The sequence below is a fragment of the Sceloporus undulatus genome, chromosome 6, assembly GCF_019175285.1.
Source record: "Sceloporus undulatus isolate JIND9_A2432 ecotype Alabama chromosome 6, SceUnd_v1.1, whole genome shotgun sequence".
Taxonomy (NCBI): Eukaryota; Metazoa; Chordata; class Lepidosauria; order Squamata; family Phrynosomatidae; genus Sceloporus; species Sceloporus undulatus.
The window spans coordinates 74,190,067-74,209,929 of NC_056527.1; the positions used below are offsets into that span (position 1 = coordinate 74,190,067).

The following is a 19,863-nucleotide window of genomic DNA, read 5'->3' on the forward strand; positions in this document are numbered from 1 at the left end:
ATGGAATTAAAGCACTAAATTTAGGAAAGCTTAAAAAAAAAAGGGGGGGGGGCGGAACTTCAGATCAGTAAATACAGTACTGTGTGTATGTACTTGTACACATGCATGTATGCAACATGATTAATAATATAGTATAATTTATTATTGTGAATTCAAAATACATTTATCATTGATAAACTTTTTATCTGACACCTTTTTCCGTGATTCACTTTCTCAACCCAAAGTGTATTATATAAAGGTTGAATATCAATCTCCCCCATAATATTCATGTGGTCATTTTGAGCCATTTAGCTTTTCAGCCTAACCTAATTTCTTCGTAGGTTAGTTCTTCAAGACTTGACCATATAACACCTGTCTTGAAAGATCTACACTGGGCACAAAACAAGATATTGGTCATTACCTTTAAAGCCCTACATGGCTTGGGTCCGGGTTACTTACGGGATCACATCTCCCTATACAATCCGCCCCACACTCTTAGAACAAGTGGGAAGAATTTGTTGGAGATACCAGCATCCAAACAGATTTCTACTTTCCTAAAGGCATTCAGTATAGCTGCCCCTAGACTTTGGAATGGACTCCCAGAGGAGACTCGCTTTGTTACATCCTTAGAAACCTTCAAGAAGGCGGTAAAGACACAGCTCTTTCGCCACGCTTATCCTCCTGACCCCCTATGAAGACCACTAGCATGGAATGACACCAGTTGACTCCGTGATTGATTGATGTTAATGTTTTTATGTTTTTATGTTCTTGTTTTTATTCTTTTAACTGTGGTTTTTAATGGTGCAGTAACTAATGCTGCAATATTGTAATTGTAATTTTAACTTTGCTGTGATCCCGGTTCGATCCATTGGGAGAGGCGGGAAGCTAGAAATAAAAATTATTATTATTATTATTATTATTATTATTATTATTACTTTACAGTTGTTTTTAGGATAAACATGGGGAGGGAGATGATGAATTAAATTAGTTAAAAACACACATGGCTGAGAAAACATGATTTTCACAATGCAATCCAATGGTCTTTTATAATGTCCCAAGGCTACAAACTTGTAAACACTCACTTAGGAGTAAATGCTATTTGTAAAAAAAACCAGACTTGGTCATAGAAAATGGAGGAGTGAAAATAGGGGGAAGGAATATCAACCATCTAAGATACTCAGACAACACCATAATACTAGCAAAAAGCACCCCAGACCTGGAATGACTACCAAGGAAGATCAAGGAAGAAAGTGGAAAGGCAGGCTCAGTATTGAACATAAGGAAAACAAAAATAATGACCACAGAGAATCTACACAAATTCAGCCTAGAAAAATATGGCTGCATGATTTATCGTGCAAGCCATTTTCAGATTGTGGGGCAATCACACCAACTCCCAGGTTCATCTGAGGTCTCCTTCCCAGGCTGCACCTTAGCCTGGGCAGCCCACGGGTTTTGCGGCAGCAGTCAATGGGTGGCTGCCTGCCCTTTCCTCCTCATTGGCTGCTGCACCTGCCAGCCAGGCCCTCCGTTCTGGCAGGTGGGGGGCATTTTAAGCCTGCCTGACCACAGTCCTGCCTGGACCTTCACCCACCCTCCTACCGTTGGTGCAGTTGTTGGGGCACCTTCCTTTGCTTCGGGATGGGAGGCATTGCTCACCATAACTTTGAGGGGGCGGCATCATGGGTCTGGGATATGGAGCATTTTAACGGTGCTCTGGCACTGGGAGTGGAAAGAGTCCCCTTATGGGATTCGGGGGGTATATGGCACAGGAAAGAGTCACCAAGTGGGGGCGAACAGCTTGTCAGCATTCTTCGGTGATAGGGGGCATCCTGATGACCGGCCAGTAGTAACCTCTGTCATCCCCTGGGTCTGACCCCAGTTCGGGCTGGGGGTTCATCAATCAGAAAGTGGGTTGGTTGATGTCAGTATCCTGACCCATACTTAGGGACAACCCAGTTTTTCCTCTGCTGAAAACAATAAAGTTATGGCCTTGTTCTTCCAGTTTGGGACCATGTGTTTCTTTTACACATTGGGACACCACACTTGCACCTGCAACGAGGAAACAGAACCAGTAAAAGAATTCTTATATCTGGGATCAAACATTGATAAGAATGGGGACTGCATCCAGGAAATTAGAAAAAAAGAATGGGGAGAGTGAAAGAACTAGAAAAGATTCTAAAACGCCAAGATATACAACTCAGTTCAAAAGTCAGAACCATACAAGCTATTGTATTCTCTATTACCATGGATGGATGTGAAAGCTGGACAGATAAGAAACAAGAGGATCCCATGGACAGCCAAAATAACAAACAAATGGATTCTACAGCTGATCAAGCCAGAAATCTCCCTGGAATCCAAGAGGACAAAACTGAAGCTGTTATACTTCACATCATGAGAAGGCACAACTAACCGGAAAAAACAATAATGCTAGGAAAGGTAGAAGGAAGTAGAAAGAGAGGAAGGTCACATGCTAGATGGATGGAATCTATTAAGGAGGTCATGGCTATGAATTTCCAGGAACTCAGCAGAGCAGTAGACAACAGGGTGGTTAACAACAACAAATGCTACACTTAACTCATTGGGGCATAGTTCTGAGTAGACGTGTCTACAATTGCATTGTTATTGTAAACAGAACATTGTTCTGCTGAAAAGGAAACTAAAAACAAATAAAAACACACAAAACTGAAGAGAGGAGAAAGCAAGAGGAAGCTCACTCTACCCTCCACTTTGCTTAGACTGCTGCCCTTCTCCTCTGTTGCTGGTGCTGCTGTGGTCACTGCTACCATCCTCTCCTTGGCTGGAGAGGCCCCACACTCACATTCCTGATCCAGCTGCTTCTCTGACCGGGTCTGGCAGAGATGTGCTCCTCTGACTTGTGGGCAGCAGATGCTCCAGAGCTGCTGCTACAATGGGATGCAGCAGCAGAGGTGGCTGCTAATCCTTGGGCTCACTGTGTCACGCACACACGCACACTTCTTGCATGCACAGCACAAAAGACACACAAACACATGCATGCAGGTATGCATCCAGGCACGCACACATACTACAGTCTATTGAAATGTCTGCAAGGACACCTCCTTTCCTGGGGCTGATATAGCGACTGTACATAACAAACATGGTCACACCATGCTTGTCGGATAATGCCAAGGTATCCAACCCACCCCATGAATCAACCCCAATCTACATTCAGAGTTCAGGACACATGTTATTTAAAAAGCAACACATGCATATTTTCCTCCAAGAAACTTCAAAGTAGTTTTTTTTAATTGCTTCAAAACCCCCAAAAAGTATAAAAAAGAGGTGTTTTCACTTTACATCCAGAAGAACACAAGGTCTAAATCCAACTGTTAGTTCCACACCATTCAGAGTAAGCCCACTGTATTGAAATTTTGACTTTCCATTCAGCAATTGATTCAGTTGATTTACTCTAGATGGCATTAGCATTTGGATTTAGGGCAAGAGTGGGAATTATGCAGCTCTCCAATTCCCAGCAGAATTGCCATCATAGAAAATACTGGGGAATGTTGGTGGCAGCTGTCCATTAATATCTGGACAAGTGCATTAGTCTTGCCCCTGATTTAAGCCAAGGTTGATGCTGGAAAAAAGAAGGAAGAAGTATCTACAGCCACTCAATAGGACACAGCATGATTCACTTGAATCTAAAGAATCTAAAGCATAGGTGGGCAAAGTATAGCCCAAGGACCCAAAATGTCCCTCTCTTCTCTGTTCCCTGTGATCTCAGCCCAATTGACTTAATGTGTCCAATCATGTTGCATATTTGGGGGCTGGTTCCATATTGGAGCCATACAAGACATTGCAAATCCTGTATCCTTGATGTGTTAAGAGCATGGTCCCAACAGAACAGCTCCTATGCATTTGGTATCCAGCAATGACCTTAAAGCACATAAATGCTGTGGGAGTCTGTCAGCTGCAAGGAAGATGGGTGTCCACTATTCCTGTTCTCAGCTCTCCAGGCCCTGGTAACTGAAGCAAGATGTATGTGAGATAGGGCTGTATAAGACCCACCTCAAGTCTAGTCAAAGGAGGGTCTCTTGGAAGAGGGCTGGACTCCTGTGAGACTGAACCAACCTTAAACTGACATAACATCAGCACTACATTGCTTTTCAGAAGAAAAAAAACCCAGCCAATCTTATGTGCCACCTTCTTGGCAATGAGTTCAGTGTGGTTTACAATTTAAAATAATGGCAATCTAGCAGACATTAAACAAACAGGGATGGAAAGGAAAGATGGAGTTACAAATTGTATTAAGCTACGGTACTATATATTACATAACGGTAGATAATGATTATAATGAGTACATGTAATGATCACCAAGGGGGACATTTCTAAAAAGGGAGAAGACAAATAGTAATTCGATTTTTAAAAAAAAGTCACTGTTCTCTCATATGCAGCTAGGTAGAATGGCTGCTAGTTGATTTTCAGTCAACTATTCTTTTCAGGTGCAGTTTTACATCTTCACTGTACATGTACCTGATGATAGCTGATACTATGGCTTGTAAACTAACGATCCAGGACAACTTTAGAGAAATGCTGGTATATATTGTCAACTGAATGTAATAATCAGCCTTCACTTATGTAGGCTGAGATTTGAGGGTAATGTTTTTTCAAAGAGCCAGCATGGTATAGTGGTTTGAATGCTGGATTAGGACACTGGGAGACCAGGTTTTAAATCCCCACATAGACACTCGGTGACCTTGGCAAGACACATTTTCCCAGTCTCAGAAGAAGGCAAAGGCAAAACACGTGTTGTTGGTTCACCTTGGGGCAACAACCTTGGTTTATTGAAGGGAAAGGTGCTTATCCTGCAGGTGCCACCTTATTAAACAGTCATGGCCACTTGTTCAAATTGTTTGGTCTGCTATGCTACCATGACGGGAGTGGAAATGCGGTGGTGACCCTATAGCCATCGATACTGCCTGAAGGTGGGCTAATAGGGAAATTCGAAAGGCCCTTGATGCCAGGCTAGGCCATTATCTGCCCCATCCCCAGATTGTATTTCAGAGGTTGGATCTCTACAGAGATCCTTTCTGAAACTGAAAGTGCTATTTTTTCAATCGATCTGCAACAAGATATTAGTGATGTGCTTGATGCTGAGGTGGGAGTTAGGGGCTAAGCAGACACTTGCCCCATATCTGTGGCATAAATAATCGAATTATATTCTGGCAAGCACCTTGGACACCATTTGGTTGGAAGAGACATTTCTGGAACCACCTCATTAGGCCTTGTGACTTGGGGGGTGGCAGAAAGAAATTGCCCTTACGTCTGATTTGAAAGATAAACCCCCTCTTTAATCTTTGCAGATTGGAAGAGGGACTTTTGGGTTAGACTTCCTGATGCGGGCCAGCCAACAAATAACCCAGATTTTGGGTTATCACTGAGGCTCTGGTGTTATCATCCAAATAAGCTGCAGGGGTGGTCTGACAGAAAGATACTGGCTGCAGCTTCTCCCACAATTGGTTATTCTTTGAAATCATTGCATTTCTGTTAAGAAATTTATAAACAGGTCAGTAAATGGCCCTATTTTACTCTCAATCTTGTGTCTGCCTCATTACTTCTGGGGTTGGGCTGCAAAGGCAAAACTGCTCAGAACAAATCTTGCCAAGAAAACCCTAAGATAGGTTCACCTTAGGGTTGCCATAATTCAGAAATGACGTGAAGGCACACAACAACAACATTTATCATTAGACCAAGGAACGTAGCCAGGATTTTAGGAAGGGGGGGGGGTTCCAGACTAAGTGCCACCATTATATTAGGGCTTGGGTGCGGGTCGCAGCAGCACGCACCATTCATTTTTCTAACGGAAGGGGGGGGTCCGGACCCCAAGACCCCCCCCCGGCTACGTCCCTGATTAGACATTCAGGCAATTAATCTGTGGTAAATGTCATAAGCCATATAAAGAATACAGTGGTACCTCGGGATACGAAATGCGCGGGTTACGAAATTTCCGGGTTACGAAAAAAATCCATTCAAAAAAACTGTTCTGGCTTACGAACGTTTTTTCGGGTTACGAAAAAAATTTTTTTTTGGTGCTTTTCGGCGCTATTTCACACGAAATCGCGGCTTTTCCCCATTAGCGCCTATGGGTTTTTCGCCTTACGAAGATTTTCGGGTTACGAAAGCGGCGGCGGAACGAATTAATTTCGTAACCCGAGGTACCACTGTACACACCATGCAAGAAAGGGTGTCCTGACAAATACAAAAAACAGTTAAAAAATTGTTCAGCTTCTTGATATATATATATATTTTAAAAAAAATAGTTTGTGAAGATAGCAGTTTGTTTGGAGGCAAAATGTTTGTTTTTGTCCTAAACAATGTTTTTTGTGCAAAAAATATTTTTTTGGGAAAACGAGTCCAGAAGTGCAAAGAACTGAAAAATACATGAAATTCTTGTAATCACTCCCAATAGGGAGAATCCTTACAAAATTCTTTGCTGTTGCAGGCGACAATGAAATAAGTGAACTCTCACATCCCGAATGTTCACTGAAGTGGACATTTGCTGTAACATTCCTGCAGCACAGTAACTAGGCTATTTCACATCATATTTTGTGAGAAATTGAGTAATTAATAGAGGGAGACTTGTCTCTGTAATAAAAGAGAGTTGCAAAGGAAAAAGACTGCTACAGACAATGATTAATCTATTCAGGAATGTTGACATGAAAGCTCCCCTTATGACATGATTTACAATGACAGTTTTGTTTATTGTCACAGCTTGTCTGCTCATGCCAAATATATCCTAATAGATGCTTACTGACGAAATCCATGACACCATATAATTAACCGTTTGTAGTAGCTGTTTAAATCAGTTGCCATAAATTGTCATATACTATACAGATACAGTCTGGATTCTTTTTGCAGAACATTTTAGAATTTCAGTTAATGTTTCCTTTTAGAAATTTTACCACATAATTACAAATATGAAACAAACATGCCATCAGTTTACTGCTAGCTTTTGTCACAAGAAACAAGTTTGATGAATTATCTGTTTATTAGACTTCATTTTCTGTATTTCAAACTCAAAATCTACTACTATGTTTCTTTGGAAACTGCAATTCCATGAAGATCTAGCAACAACATTTCTGTATCTCAATAAAGAATGGTGTTGGAGTTTCAGTTGCAGGAGCATGGCTATTAACATAAAATCATTGATGGATGCCAGATTTTGTGACAATATGCATGTTTTTAATTCACAGTGGAACCGTTCTAATGAAACAATCATTATTATTAAAAAAGAAAGTGAAGTTGTACTTACAAAAGAATTATTATTATGCGTGTCTTCAAACAAAACTTGCTGCTAAATAACTGAACAGTAGGAATGTTGCATGTAGAAGTGGCTCTTGAAATCTTTCTCTGATTCATATCTAAGTAAGAAATTACTTAGATGTGTAGACAGCAGAGAATGTTTCAGCCGTCACTTGCTCACCATTTCCCATTTGCAATAACATCCTTGTTCTCTGTAAGCATGTTGTGGCAATTTACATTTGAAGATACGAATCTACCACCATCACACCTACCTGTACCATCAGATAAATAACTGTAAAATCAGTACAAACACCAAAGTATGTAGAGAAGATCTGGTGTTTTGGTTTTTTGCAAAGCTATCTTAAAAAGTGCAGTCATCATTATTTGTTATTTATATAACACATTTATATGGTAAGAAACTGTTAATTTCCATTTGAGGGCACATTTGCTTCATGAAGGTGACTCCAAAGATTATAAAATTTTAGCAAATAGAATTGCTATTTAAGCAACAAACAGCAGCAGCAAAACATTTTTGAATGATACTGGGATAAATGTGTTTTAGGATTTTTTTTTTAAAGCCAGCAGTGATAAGGTTGTGTGTTTTTCCTTGGAGAGGAAGTTCCAGAGGTGTGGGAGCACCAAAGACAAAGTCCAGTCCCTGGTATCCACCACTCTGATAATTCCACTGATGGATCACAGAGTAGGATCTCTGGCTCTAATCTTAATGCTTGGGCAGGCTCACACAGTTGTAGGTGGTCCTTCAGAGAGCAGGGTCGCAAACCATTTTGAGATTTTAAATCCTAACAAGACTGGCTTTGTCTGTCTATTTATCTATCTATGGGTGTAACATGAGCCAAGTGCTTAATGTCTAAAAGTGGTCTAATTGCCACGTCCTGGAGCAGATGTAGCTTGTGAGCAATCTTAGAAGACAGCCATATCGAACACATTAGAGTAATTGAATCTGGATGTAACGAGGGCATATGTCAATGTGGCTAGGTCAGCTTTCTCTAAATAGTGCCATGACTGTTGAATTACCCTAAGTTAGTAAAAAGGACTACAAGCTGAAATGGAAAGGTTCTACCATCTAACTTATACCATCTACAATAGGCAGAACGTGCATTTGATTTAGTGTAAAACACATTACCTGATTTTACCAAAACCTACAATTCCTCCTTTGTCTTCTGATTCTTATATAAAAAAATTAAAATTCATTTCTGATAAGGTTTTAAGAGACATACCAGTCAGTGTTGGTGTATACACACACACAGAGGAAGGTGGCATTTTATTAGTAACCAAAGGGAAATTGTAGTTTGACTACTTCATTATTTATCTCCTCTCTCCATATATGGTTTGGTGCTTTTAGCTGTATTGAGTTTTAGAATCCACTGGAGACAGAGCATTTACTGTATGTTCTTTAGTAGTGGGGGAAGGACAAAAGGAAAGGCCATAAGTTAAAAGAAAATTCCATTTTCATAATGGTTTTAATGTGTGGCTCCTGAGGGAATCCTGATTACATTAGGAAAGTCTACTATATATGGGCAGATTGCTGTTACCCCTGAACTCACTAAAAGCCATTCCATCTGTGAGTTTAATAAAAGGCAATGAAAGGAAGATGACTGCATAGGCCTCTCAGAATAAAAAAAAAAGCAATTCAGTTTATTGCTGCTTCTAAAGATATTTTTATGATCAGGTACTTCTGAGGTATCATCTAGCCTTCCTTAAAGTATGGTGAGTATAAATTTGGTTCATTTGAAGGTGGCAACTTCCTCTACAATTGGAAACCAGCTATGGCAAAATAAATGATCAAACTAAGATGGCTCATGAGGAAGTTATTACCCATGACAGCTATAAATACGTATTACCCATGGCATAGGGGGCATGGTTCTGAACAACACATGTTGGTGCTAATACTAAAGGTTGGAGACCAATAACAGTGGAGAACTGCTACCTTATGCTCTCCATCTAAGGTATCAGGATAGTCAGTTAGCCAGAAGATGGTGCACAATCTAGGAAACTAGTCACATCCAATAAAATGGCAAAATCCGTAACCCATAGAACACTGCAGCAATGCAGAAAGACAGAAGAGGCATTTTCACACTGAAAATGTTAAGACTCTTAAGCTTATTAGACAGATCCTGGGGAATGCGATCAGAGCGGAACACAACTGGAGTGGAACACACATTGCCGCATGGGAGAAAGCCACCAATGCCACTGGAATACTACTTGCTTTGCATATAGAAGGTCACATATGGTTCAGTCCCTGATACTTCCAAGTACAGCTAAGAAAGAATCCTGCCTCAAACCCCAGTGATCTGTTAGATAGACCAATATTGAGATAACTTCTTGCAAGGCTTCAAAGAGCTGGGACTCTGCTTTAAGGTGATACGCAAAGGTGCCATTTCAAGGAAAGGGAAATGTAAAAGCAAGATTGAAAGGATATATATGATATAAATTTGTTTTTAAAAATACACACTATATCAGCATTTGCTGTACTTACATTACAAACAAACAAGAACCAAACCCTCTCAATAACTACCAATGAAGAATAATCACACATGGTCTGAAACACACAGATGAAGACTTCTCCACCATATATAAAACACAACCCATAATTCCTTACTGAATTCTGCATTTGTTTTGAAGTGACATTTGTCACTTGAAATGACAAGACTAGACCTAGCATTTTAAGATTTCTATGCTCTGAATTATAAGGTCATGCAAAAAAATTGAGACAGATGAATCACATTTCCCCATTATAACCAGATATCCAAAGGATATCTTGCAGTCAGAAAATGGCTGACTTTTAGCAGTTTGACAAACTTTGGCAGTCTGCCCCAATACATTTATGTTTCTGGTTTCTTCATCTATACAGTAGTGCTTTCCCTTTCATTTGTTCTGCAATTAGTCCATTTACAATGCATCTTTGCACAAACATTTTGCCATATTGTTTGAACCTGACTGTGCACTATGTTCCTTGCACTAATCATAGTCTAAAGTGTTTATGGGTTTTTATTAAAAATTCTACTTTTGTTCCATTTTATTTTAAGGGGGCTCATAAACTATTCTGCTGCACATCCTCAGTACTATTTGATGGACCTTGTGTGAGATTAGCCACATGGGACAGGACAGAATAACACCCTCCCAGATTGGTCTAAAAAACATGAGTTTTGTGATATAGCTCCCTGGGTTTTGCTGCTTGTTATAGACTCCATGTCCATTTATTCCATTCTTTTTGAGGTCATTAGCAGTGAATTCTTGGATCCTCAGTAAGAGTGTATACAGGCTGGAGCCAGGGGGAAGCATCTGCACGCTGGATGCCCTAGCCCTGCCCCCAGGGTGCCATTTTGGTGCACACCACTCTACATGGTGCACACCATCATGGCGTGACTCTGGCGCTGCATCTACACAGTGCAGCCCCAAAGGGATGATAAAGCTGTGCCGTGGCGGCTATGGTGCCCCTTGGAGAGCACAAAAAAGGAGTTGCCAGTAAAAGAGCGGCTCTATGCCGTCCATCTGTAGAGCCCCTAAGTCTCTTCCAAGCTTTTTAAAAACCAGAATGTTGTTTACTGAGGTGGTGCTATTGTTTGGAGAGCAAATTTCTTATACTATTCATAGCGTTATACATAGTGTAAAAATCCTATTACACTGATGCAGTGACACACTATAGAACTATAAGGCTACAAAAAAAATGAAAAAAGGGAGATGGGAGAAGAGAAAGATACTTTTTTTGTTCCAATATGTCTTAGAGTTAAAAAGAAAGCTAATTGAGGGTGCTTCTAGTGGTGGCAGGAATTGCCAGAATAGTCCAGGTCAACAGAGGGTGTATCAACATTGCATACTTAAACCAGGTTGACAGCACTTTAAATGCCATGACTTTATCCTACAGTATCCTGGGATTTGTACCTTGGTGAGCCACTAGAGCTCTTTGACAGATCAGGCTGAATACCTCAACAAGCTACAAATCCCAGTATTCTATAGGATATAGTCATAGCAAAGTGACATTAAACTGCTTTAATTCTGCAATATGGATACACCCAAAAATATCATTTGCATATATATATATATATATATATATATATATATATATATATATATATTCATAGCATTATACATAGTGTATAAAACCCTGAAAACCAAAGCTACAAATACCACCGCTTCTTGAAACTGGAGGAGCCCCCAGAAAAAGAGCACACTAGAGTATCATAAGCAAGAACATGATTTTGTTGGTTCCTAGTGTCACAAATTTTTGCATGCTGGAAATAGTCCATTATTTACCACTTTTCATGCCACCAAACAGTCACTTTTTTGCTGCAGAACAGTGATTCTGCTCCCTTCCATGAGAACTCTATTACTGAGTGGGCTGTGGGCAGGTTGGGGGTGTGATGACCAACTAGTTCTTCTTTTGGAATTGCCCAAGAGATTTGTGCAGGGAATCACAGACTACTTCCAGTAGGTGATCTAAAAAGATCACTCTCAGCTGGAGCACCCTACCGGTTGAGGCCATAATGTGAAGACACTATGATGCCACAGTGGCAATGGCTAAAATGCCAGGATACACTGTACTACATGAGTTCAAACAAACAAACAAACAAACAAAAATCAAAACTAGTCAGTTTAATCTACAAGATCAGGAGGGGAACGTTCATGGTAGCATGGCCACCTTCTTTTCCTGTTCAACCTCTTGCAAGAAAAGGTCTTGCCCAGCGCCACATGTTAGCACAACATCTTTCACTATAACAGCAAAAACAACAACAGCAAACCGGGCCAATAATGAAGCTGGGGATAGCATAGAATAGGAAGGAAGCTATAATATGTGTACTCTGAAAGACAAAACCATGTGTTGAGAGTGCTAATGGAAAAATTACTGCAGAAAAGCAGCAAGGCGGACAACAGTTCAGTATCTGGAGCATCTGGCTCCATTCTGGCCTCTGAGGGAAGAGAAGGGAGGCCCATCCCACCTGGCCTCCCCAATGCCATCGGGCCTATCCTTAAGAAACAGAGCCCTCCCTCCAGTCCATCTGCCTTGGTCAAGGCCTCAGAGGGAGAGAAGAACTGCTGGACTCGGTCCCCTTCCCACAACCATTCCCTTCTCCTTTTGTGTCGTGTCTTCTTAGATTGTAAGCCTGAGGGCAGGGAACCGTCTAGTTAAATGATCATATGTACAGGGCTGTGTAAATTTACAGCGCTTTATGAGATATATGTACTGAGTTTAGGAATTCATGTACTGAGTACTTCCCACCCCCAAACCACTGGAGAATGGGATTATGTATGATCTGTCTCAGTGTTGGCATCTTCCCTGACTAGAACCAGATTGAACCTTAGGTGCTCCATCTAGATAAAAGTGATTGCATACTGACAGCTACAAAAATGCATTTGTCCCTCTACTGTGTCGCTTCAGGGAAATAAAGCAATACCTGGGGCTGAAACATTATGCAGCCAATATTAAAACCCTAAATGAAATTACAAGAGTGTTTGCTGTACTCCCTCCCTAAGGCACATTGCCAAAGTTACATCTGTGATCATATAAATATGGAAACTGGGCATTTGCAGGAGCAAGGGATTCTTCATTTCTCCTGCACCCAGTTTCCTATTACAAACTGCATAAAGTACTCTCTCCAGGCATACTTCCAGTTCTTGAGTCCAGCTGAGGACAAATAGTAAAGATAGCCTGAATGAGAATTTGCAAGGGAAATCACCATTTTTTTTGGGTGGGGGGGATTAAGTACACCTTCTTGCATACCAATTCTCTCTTGCAAATGCCCTCTCCATTACCTTTATGAACAGAGTACAGAAGTTGGGATGCCATTTTTTATCATAATTTTCTAACCAGATTTATTTATATAGTCATTTAGAGCATTTCTATCTTACTCTTCAGCCACAAAGAACCTCAGAGCAGCTTACAAATGGTTAATTTGACAGTTCCCTGCTCTTAGGCTCATTGTGAGAATGTCAGTAACTCCATGCTAAGTTTTGACACACACACACACTGCTGAAATGTCTATATCAGTAGTTGCAGGCATATTTTTTAGATTATTTCATGAAATAATAGGACCAGAAAAAATAAGATACAATTTAAGACTTACAGCTCCCAACTCTCTTATTTTTCACTTCTAACTATGGCCTGTTACAGACTGCCAAAATAAAGCTTCTTCGGGACTCTTTGGAGGTATGCTGTTTAAATGATGCATGCACCCTAAGAATCCGGAAGCTGCACCAAAGCTGCACTCCAGTGCTTAGGAATGGAGTGTGGCTTTGGCACAACCTCCGGACTCTTAGGACCCATGCATCATTTAAATAGCATACCTCCAAAGAGACCCGAAGCAGCTTTATTTTGGCAGTCTGTAACAGGCCTATATATATAGTCAAACCACAAGACTTTGCTGAAAACACAGCAGCATGTACCAGTGTCAACATTTAGAGATCTTGCACAGGTATTACCTGGTCCATCTTTGGCAATTGCTACCGAGGAAGCCTTCAGTAACATGGGTGATAAAATTTGAAGCAGTTGTTCTCAAACTTTGGTCCTCCAGATGTTTTGTTTTGGTTTACTTCACTTCTAGCCAGTCAATGACCAGGGATTCCTGGAGCTGAAATCCCAAATATCTGGAAGACCCATGTTTGAGAATCATTGATTTAATGTAATTCACTTCTCAATGATTTTGTGTCAGTGGCCACAAAATCCTGTACTGGAAATCTCTATATTCCAGTAAATCAGTGAGACATTTTGGCATAGTGTCCCCATTTGCTACAATTACAGTTTTTGAGTGTACTATTTCTTATATAGTTGAGTGTACTATGCCTTACATAGTTCAATTAAGGTTGACTGAACTAGGACTCTCTGAGTAGAAGTCTTTGATAATTTTTTCTGCATTTTATACATAACATAAAAATTGCTTTGGTTAAAAAGGCATGAAAAAAGGCAAAGGAAAAAGGCTTACAATAGTGTTTTCTGAATACTGCATATTGTGAACAATTCAAGATCATAGTAATGTGATGATAATCTGAAATGGGCCACAAGGGAGATTCTGTCTAATGTCCTTAAATGATGGAGTTCTGAATTTCCTACCCATGTTAGAGTGACCAGAGTATTACTGAGTTTATGATGTAAGCTCAGAAAAAAACCTGTATGTGTATAATAAGATTGGGGGGAAAACCCACCCTTTTAAGCCATATTGGTTATTCACAAAGCCTTGCAACAAAATCATGGCTTTACAGTGAAACAGAATCATATTTGCATGTCTTGTACAAGAGTCATTTGCCACATTCTTTTTATTTGCTGTCATACAACCCTCAACGGCAATTGTTATGTATGTGCACCAGGGACGTAGCCAGGATTTTAGTAAGGGGGGGTCCAGACTAAGTGCCACCATTTTAACGGGGCTTGGGCACGGCGGCACAGCAGCACGCACCATTCATTTTTCTAATGGAAGAGGGACGGACCCCAAGGCCCCCCCCCTTGTCTATGTCCCTGTGTGCACGCAAACCCCCCCCCCCCGTTGTTAAAAGCCACATGTACTGGATAACAACACTCTAAAACTTCTGATATTCTATATGCAAGCATTTTAAACAATGACAGTCTGTTAAGATTCTGGGTCCTATAATATGTATGTAGAAGAATTGCAGCAGAATGTGCCTTCTGTCAACAAGCCATTCCATGATCCCTGCCACACAAACTTAAAACACATACCTTCATTAATAAATGCACAGAATAAGCCATAACATCTTAGTTAAATCTCAGCTGCTCTGGATTTGCTGCTTAACACTAAAACCCAAGTGACCCATTTTTCCACCTTGCATTGGTTTTTAAAAAAACTGTTGATGGAAACTAGACAGAAAAACAAGTTGCATTTAAAATATTTAAGAAATAAATCTCGACACATCCTTCATTCTTGTCACTTTGCTATTTTCCATGATTGTGAGTTTTCTTTAAAACATTACATCCGTATATCATTATTTTCTTTCAAAATTAAAATGTATATTTTAAGGGACATTTAGATGCAAAAATGATTGGAAAGCAACTGTCTTCACACCGTTATGTTTGTAGTTCTGAGAAATTTCAATTATGTGCAATTATAACTCTCTGACTTCTAAAATGGTTCATGCCAAAATTACTACGACATCTTTCTTTTTATAAGAAAAATAAACTGTAGTGATGAAATGATGCATTAAGAAAAAAATTAGAAGAGCCTCTAAGGGCAGAGGTTACAAAGAAAAGAAAATACATCTTATACTACTACTGTAATAATTTGTTTTGGCAGTACAGACGCTCTAAGCCAGAAGTCAACCATCTTGCAATAGTCTTATTGTACCTGTTTTCTCCATGACCTTTTCAACTGATAAGGAACCCACTTTTGACATGCATCCTGTTGATCTTTTCTGTGCTCTGATATCTCTAGCAGCACAGAACCACACAATCTAAATAAGGCTTCCCAGGCCCCCACACAATAGCAGAATACACTTGCAGCAGCATGAAGTAGCAATGTACCCAGAGCTTTGTAAATCTATCATCACACCGCATTTGTTCACACCTAGCTTTCACTCTACAATGTTTCAGTAATACAATAGCTGCAAACCTCCTCACTTTTATCCTGTTGGTCTCTGATTATTACCGTGAGCATATTTCTATAAGGTCCATCTTCTATTATTCTGGAAAGAAGGAGGGCCACGGAAACCTATCAACATGTCCCTTATGTGTTGAATGCCCTGCGACTCCTGAGGTTATTGACACACATGTTGTGTATGGCACTGTTAGTGCCATTTTGTACACATTAATTTAAAAAACAACGCAACAACAACAGGAGTACTGCCAGAAGATATTAGTTTTAATATTATCTAAACAAGTGTTAACAATACAATAATATATCACTGTATCAACCAAGCCCCAACAATTTCACATCAACTTACTCAAAAATGTATTAAACAGCACAAAAGGAAAGGGGAAAGATTACTGTAGATTAACATTTTGAAGTCTTAAGGCACCTTAAAAACTAAGAAAGTTAATACAGAACAACTTTCTCTATTCCATATACCTCTCTCTTATACCTTTGTTATTTGGCTACAAACAAATAGAGCTCCTGCTCTTGACAGTATAAAATGGCCACATGATGTGACAGCCATGTAAGGTGACTATGCACACTGAGCATATAGCTGAGTTGCGTTCCTTTTGCTTATATTTTATTCATTCTAAGAAACGTTTGAGATACAACAGGAAAGGTGTATATTGGTTTCACTCATAGCCATATCACGTATGCATTTTGCTTTAATACAACACTTGCTGAAATGCGTGAAAAGATACAATTTTCCATTTGAATATACTCAATTTTTCTCTTATTGTGTCCCGCCATCCACCAAAACATCACAGTATAGGAATAGTACATGAACACTGTACACTTCTTGTAATAAGAAAAATGTATGTTTCTGATGTAGTTTACCTGCTTCGTTTGTTTTTAAACCTTTCAAAAACTGGTCAAGTTGAGCCTGCATTTGCTTTTGTTTTGATGGCTTTTGGATTTTTTTTTAACTTTTGACAAATCCCAGAAATACCTTTAAGCCAAAGAGGTAGAAATTATCAAGCAGTATAACTGCATTTTGTACTTTGTTTTTTATGGTTTATGTTTCAAATTCATTACAGTATTTCTCTACTCAACAGAAACTGTTTATAGTGATGAGAAATTAAAACAATGATAATTTCTTATTTTACAATGCTTAATTATATCGATCCTGCCAATATTAGATGCACAATAAAAATGGCACAGCATCATTATAAGATTAACAAAGTATCAGAAGATATGTTTTAATAACACAAAGTATGCAGATGGCATTTATATAAAATAGTATGAGGAAATCTAAGTACTAGCTTTTTGGTAATTTATACTGTACTAGAGTTTATTAATTGTTAATCTGTTCTACTACAAAAGAAACCAATAAAAACAATGATTTACTTTAATACTTCACAAGTTTTCATCAGCAAATTATGTTAGACCCATAAAAAGGGAAAGAAAAATAAAAACCCAAGATATGTCCATTTCCCTTCAGACCTCGAAACTCTATATGGGCTTTTTGCATTTCAATGTCACGTTGCAATTCCAATGCAAGCATACAGTGCGCTCAAAATTCTCCAAATTCAAATCCCAGCAACTCAAGACAGAGTAGCTTTCTTCCCTGACTTTGTGTCAAATCCCAAACCGCTTATTACAACCCAAGATGAATCCTAAATGACATTACAGCATTTAAATCCTCAGAGATTCAAGCTGGGTTACTCACCTAGGTGAAGCCAACACATTGCAGATGACAACTCCTAATACATATTTTAACACTGCTCTCTTGTTCAGATGATAAGCCACATGTGTACAAAAACCCAAATCACTCTTCAAGTATTGTGCTAGTTTTAAATCTTTTTTTTCAAGCTTGCTCATTCTTAAGTTGCTCGGCTGTCAGCAGCCCCAGAAAGTAAGGCACACACATCGCTGATGAAATCAGCAACGGAAGTGGACAAAATGTAAGGCTGTACTTTAGAGACTTAACACTCGAAGGAAGTGTTTCTTTTAAGCTTTTGACTTAAGATTTAAGAAAACCATTGCCCGCACTGAAGATTTGGTGTCGAAATCCTTGGTATCTCTGAAGACGTACATCGGACTGAGCGGACTGACCTGCTGAGAGGGTTTCAGAGCTGGAACCTCATATGGCAGAGTCTGAAGACAATTTCTCGTTCTTTCTGTGGAGCTGTAGCTCAGCACCAATTCTGTGTTTGTCTCCCAATTCCACGAATGGACAGATGGCCAGGTTGTCCTGAGCCTTGCTGAAGCGAGGCAAAAGATTTGCATTCTCTCACCCCCCCCTTTAGCCCCCAAGCAGATAAGCTAGAGTCAGACAGAGTGTGCTCACAACACACCCTTCCACCAATCATTTCAATTAGTGCCACATGAGAAGAGCTTCAGCTTAAAATCTGCTTAAGAAGGGGGCCAGAGGGCAGGGCAATCGCCTTTGCTCTACAATGACGAGAAGCTGCTATAAATATTACTAAACAAAAGCCCTTGTCAAGGGCCTGGAATGTCACTTCCTAATGTAATAGAATTGTAAAAGCTTAAGATCTACATGGACTACCTAGAAATTAAAGGGGTGGCAAAAGGTCTAATTGGAAGAGGACACGCCGTACACAGAGAAGCCGCCAGTTTCTCAGAAATATATCACTATGGATTATCATGCACTAATTTAAAAATGTGAGTCTGCACCCAGTTAAATAAACTGATATGTGTAGCTTTAAGTTACAGGCAACTGAACAACAAGCAGGTTCCCGAACGTAGTGCTGTAAAAATAATGTTTTTGTAAAGTCAGATGGTAAAATGAGTTTATAAAAAAAAAAGAATGGCTTTCTTGAGAAGATCGACATAGTGCCACATTTCCTTTTCCTTATTCTTGTTCTCTCCAAATCCCTTGTCAACAAACCCGCTTTTAAAACAAAGTCCTTATTTAATAGCTGGCCTTTGTTTCCAACCGTAACAAAACACAACTCTAGGAAGTGCAACTGAATCTGTCATATTCATCTCTTGTTAACATTCTCGCTGCCATTCCTTCCCTTCCAGGCATGACATTTCAGAATTCAGCAGCAGGGACAAGATTTTCAGACTTAAATGCCTGTTTTTGGATGTACAAAAGATACAATGCTTTTTGACAATTCTGTTTTAAGAACTTTTGATGTGGTAGTTTCCTTTCCCCTGCATCACAGTAACTATAGTAATAAAGTAAACTAGCTGTTGCAATCACATGTATAAACACAGCAAATCAAAACATTAAAAACTGGTACATCATAGAAACTATAGCAATGTTATTGAAATTATTGAAATTATAATTTGTTATAGTTAGGTTAATGTTAAAGAAGAATGTTAAAACCGGAAGTCAAATATCACATAACCTAAAGGCAGGCCAAATTATTGTAAACTCTGTTGTTTATAACAATAGGCAGTAAGTATGTAGAATTTGAATTGCCCACAAATATAGGCATACCTGGTGAATAATAATTACATGTGGTTTCTAATGGCAGGGGAAATGTTGGATTAGCCCTGTTTTTGAAAGCAGTACTTATCCCCCCACACTCCTATTTCCCCTCTACTAAACATTTTAAATTGTGAACACCTAATCTAATAATTCACAAACGGCAGGATTTGACAAATGGAGGGAGATTAGAATCCATCACCAGAATACAGTACATTATTCCTAACAGCTAGGTTCACTGTCCAGTCTGGCTTCTACTGACTTGTTTTAAGAACAGAGTACTCCAGCCAAAATTAATCAGCTTTGCTAACACAATATTTCCTATGTTTCTCTTTACTGTACTTTTGTTCTCTCCTAAGGAACATGTGTTTTTTCCCCCTCTTAAGGTTGGAAACAAATCCAAGGTTCATATGTGTTCATATACTGGATCATATGTGTGTGAGCACACCAGCACACATACATATAGCTAAAAAGAGTAGCTAACTGCACTGTTTCATCATCATCATCATCATCATCATCATCATCATCATCATCATATTATTTATTTAGCACCATCAGTGTTCATGGTACTTAACAATGAAAGGCATGCAATCTAACACACACACACACACACACACACACACACACACACAC

The 19,863-nt window shown here is 39.5% G+C and overlaps 1 protein-coding gene across 10 annotated transcripts in view; it reads right to left on the reverse strand.

Moving 5' to 3' along the window:
- LOC121935044 (poly(rC)-binding protein 3-like) overlaps nt 1–19,863 on the reverse strand; it is a 230,046-nt gene that overhangs the window by 61,105 nt on the left and 149,078 nt on the right. For 4 of the 10 annotated variants that reach the window (XM_042476097.1, XM_042476087.1, XM_042476095.1 and 1 more), the window contains exon 1: nt 17,889–18,130. The exons of 3 other annotated variants lie outside the window; for them this stretch is intronic. In XM_042476097.1, the coding sequence (XP_042332031.1) occupies nt 17,889–18,062 (174 nt within the window). In that variant the 5' untranslated portion in view covers nt 18,063–18,130. Of the gene's footprint in view, nt 1–17,502; nt 17,849–17,868; nt 18,131–19,863 lie in introns of those variants that run through there. 3 more of the 10 variants (XM_042476088.1, XM_042476093.1, XM_042476092.1) reach the window with 3 other exon arrangements.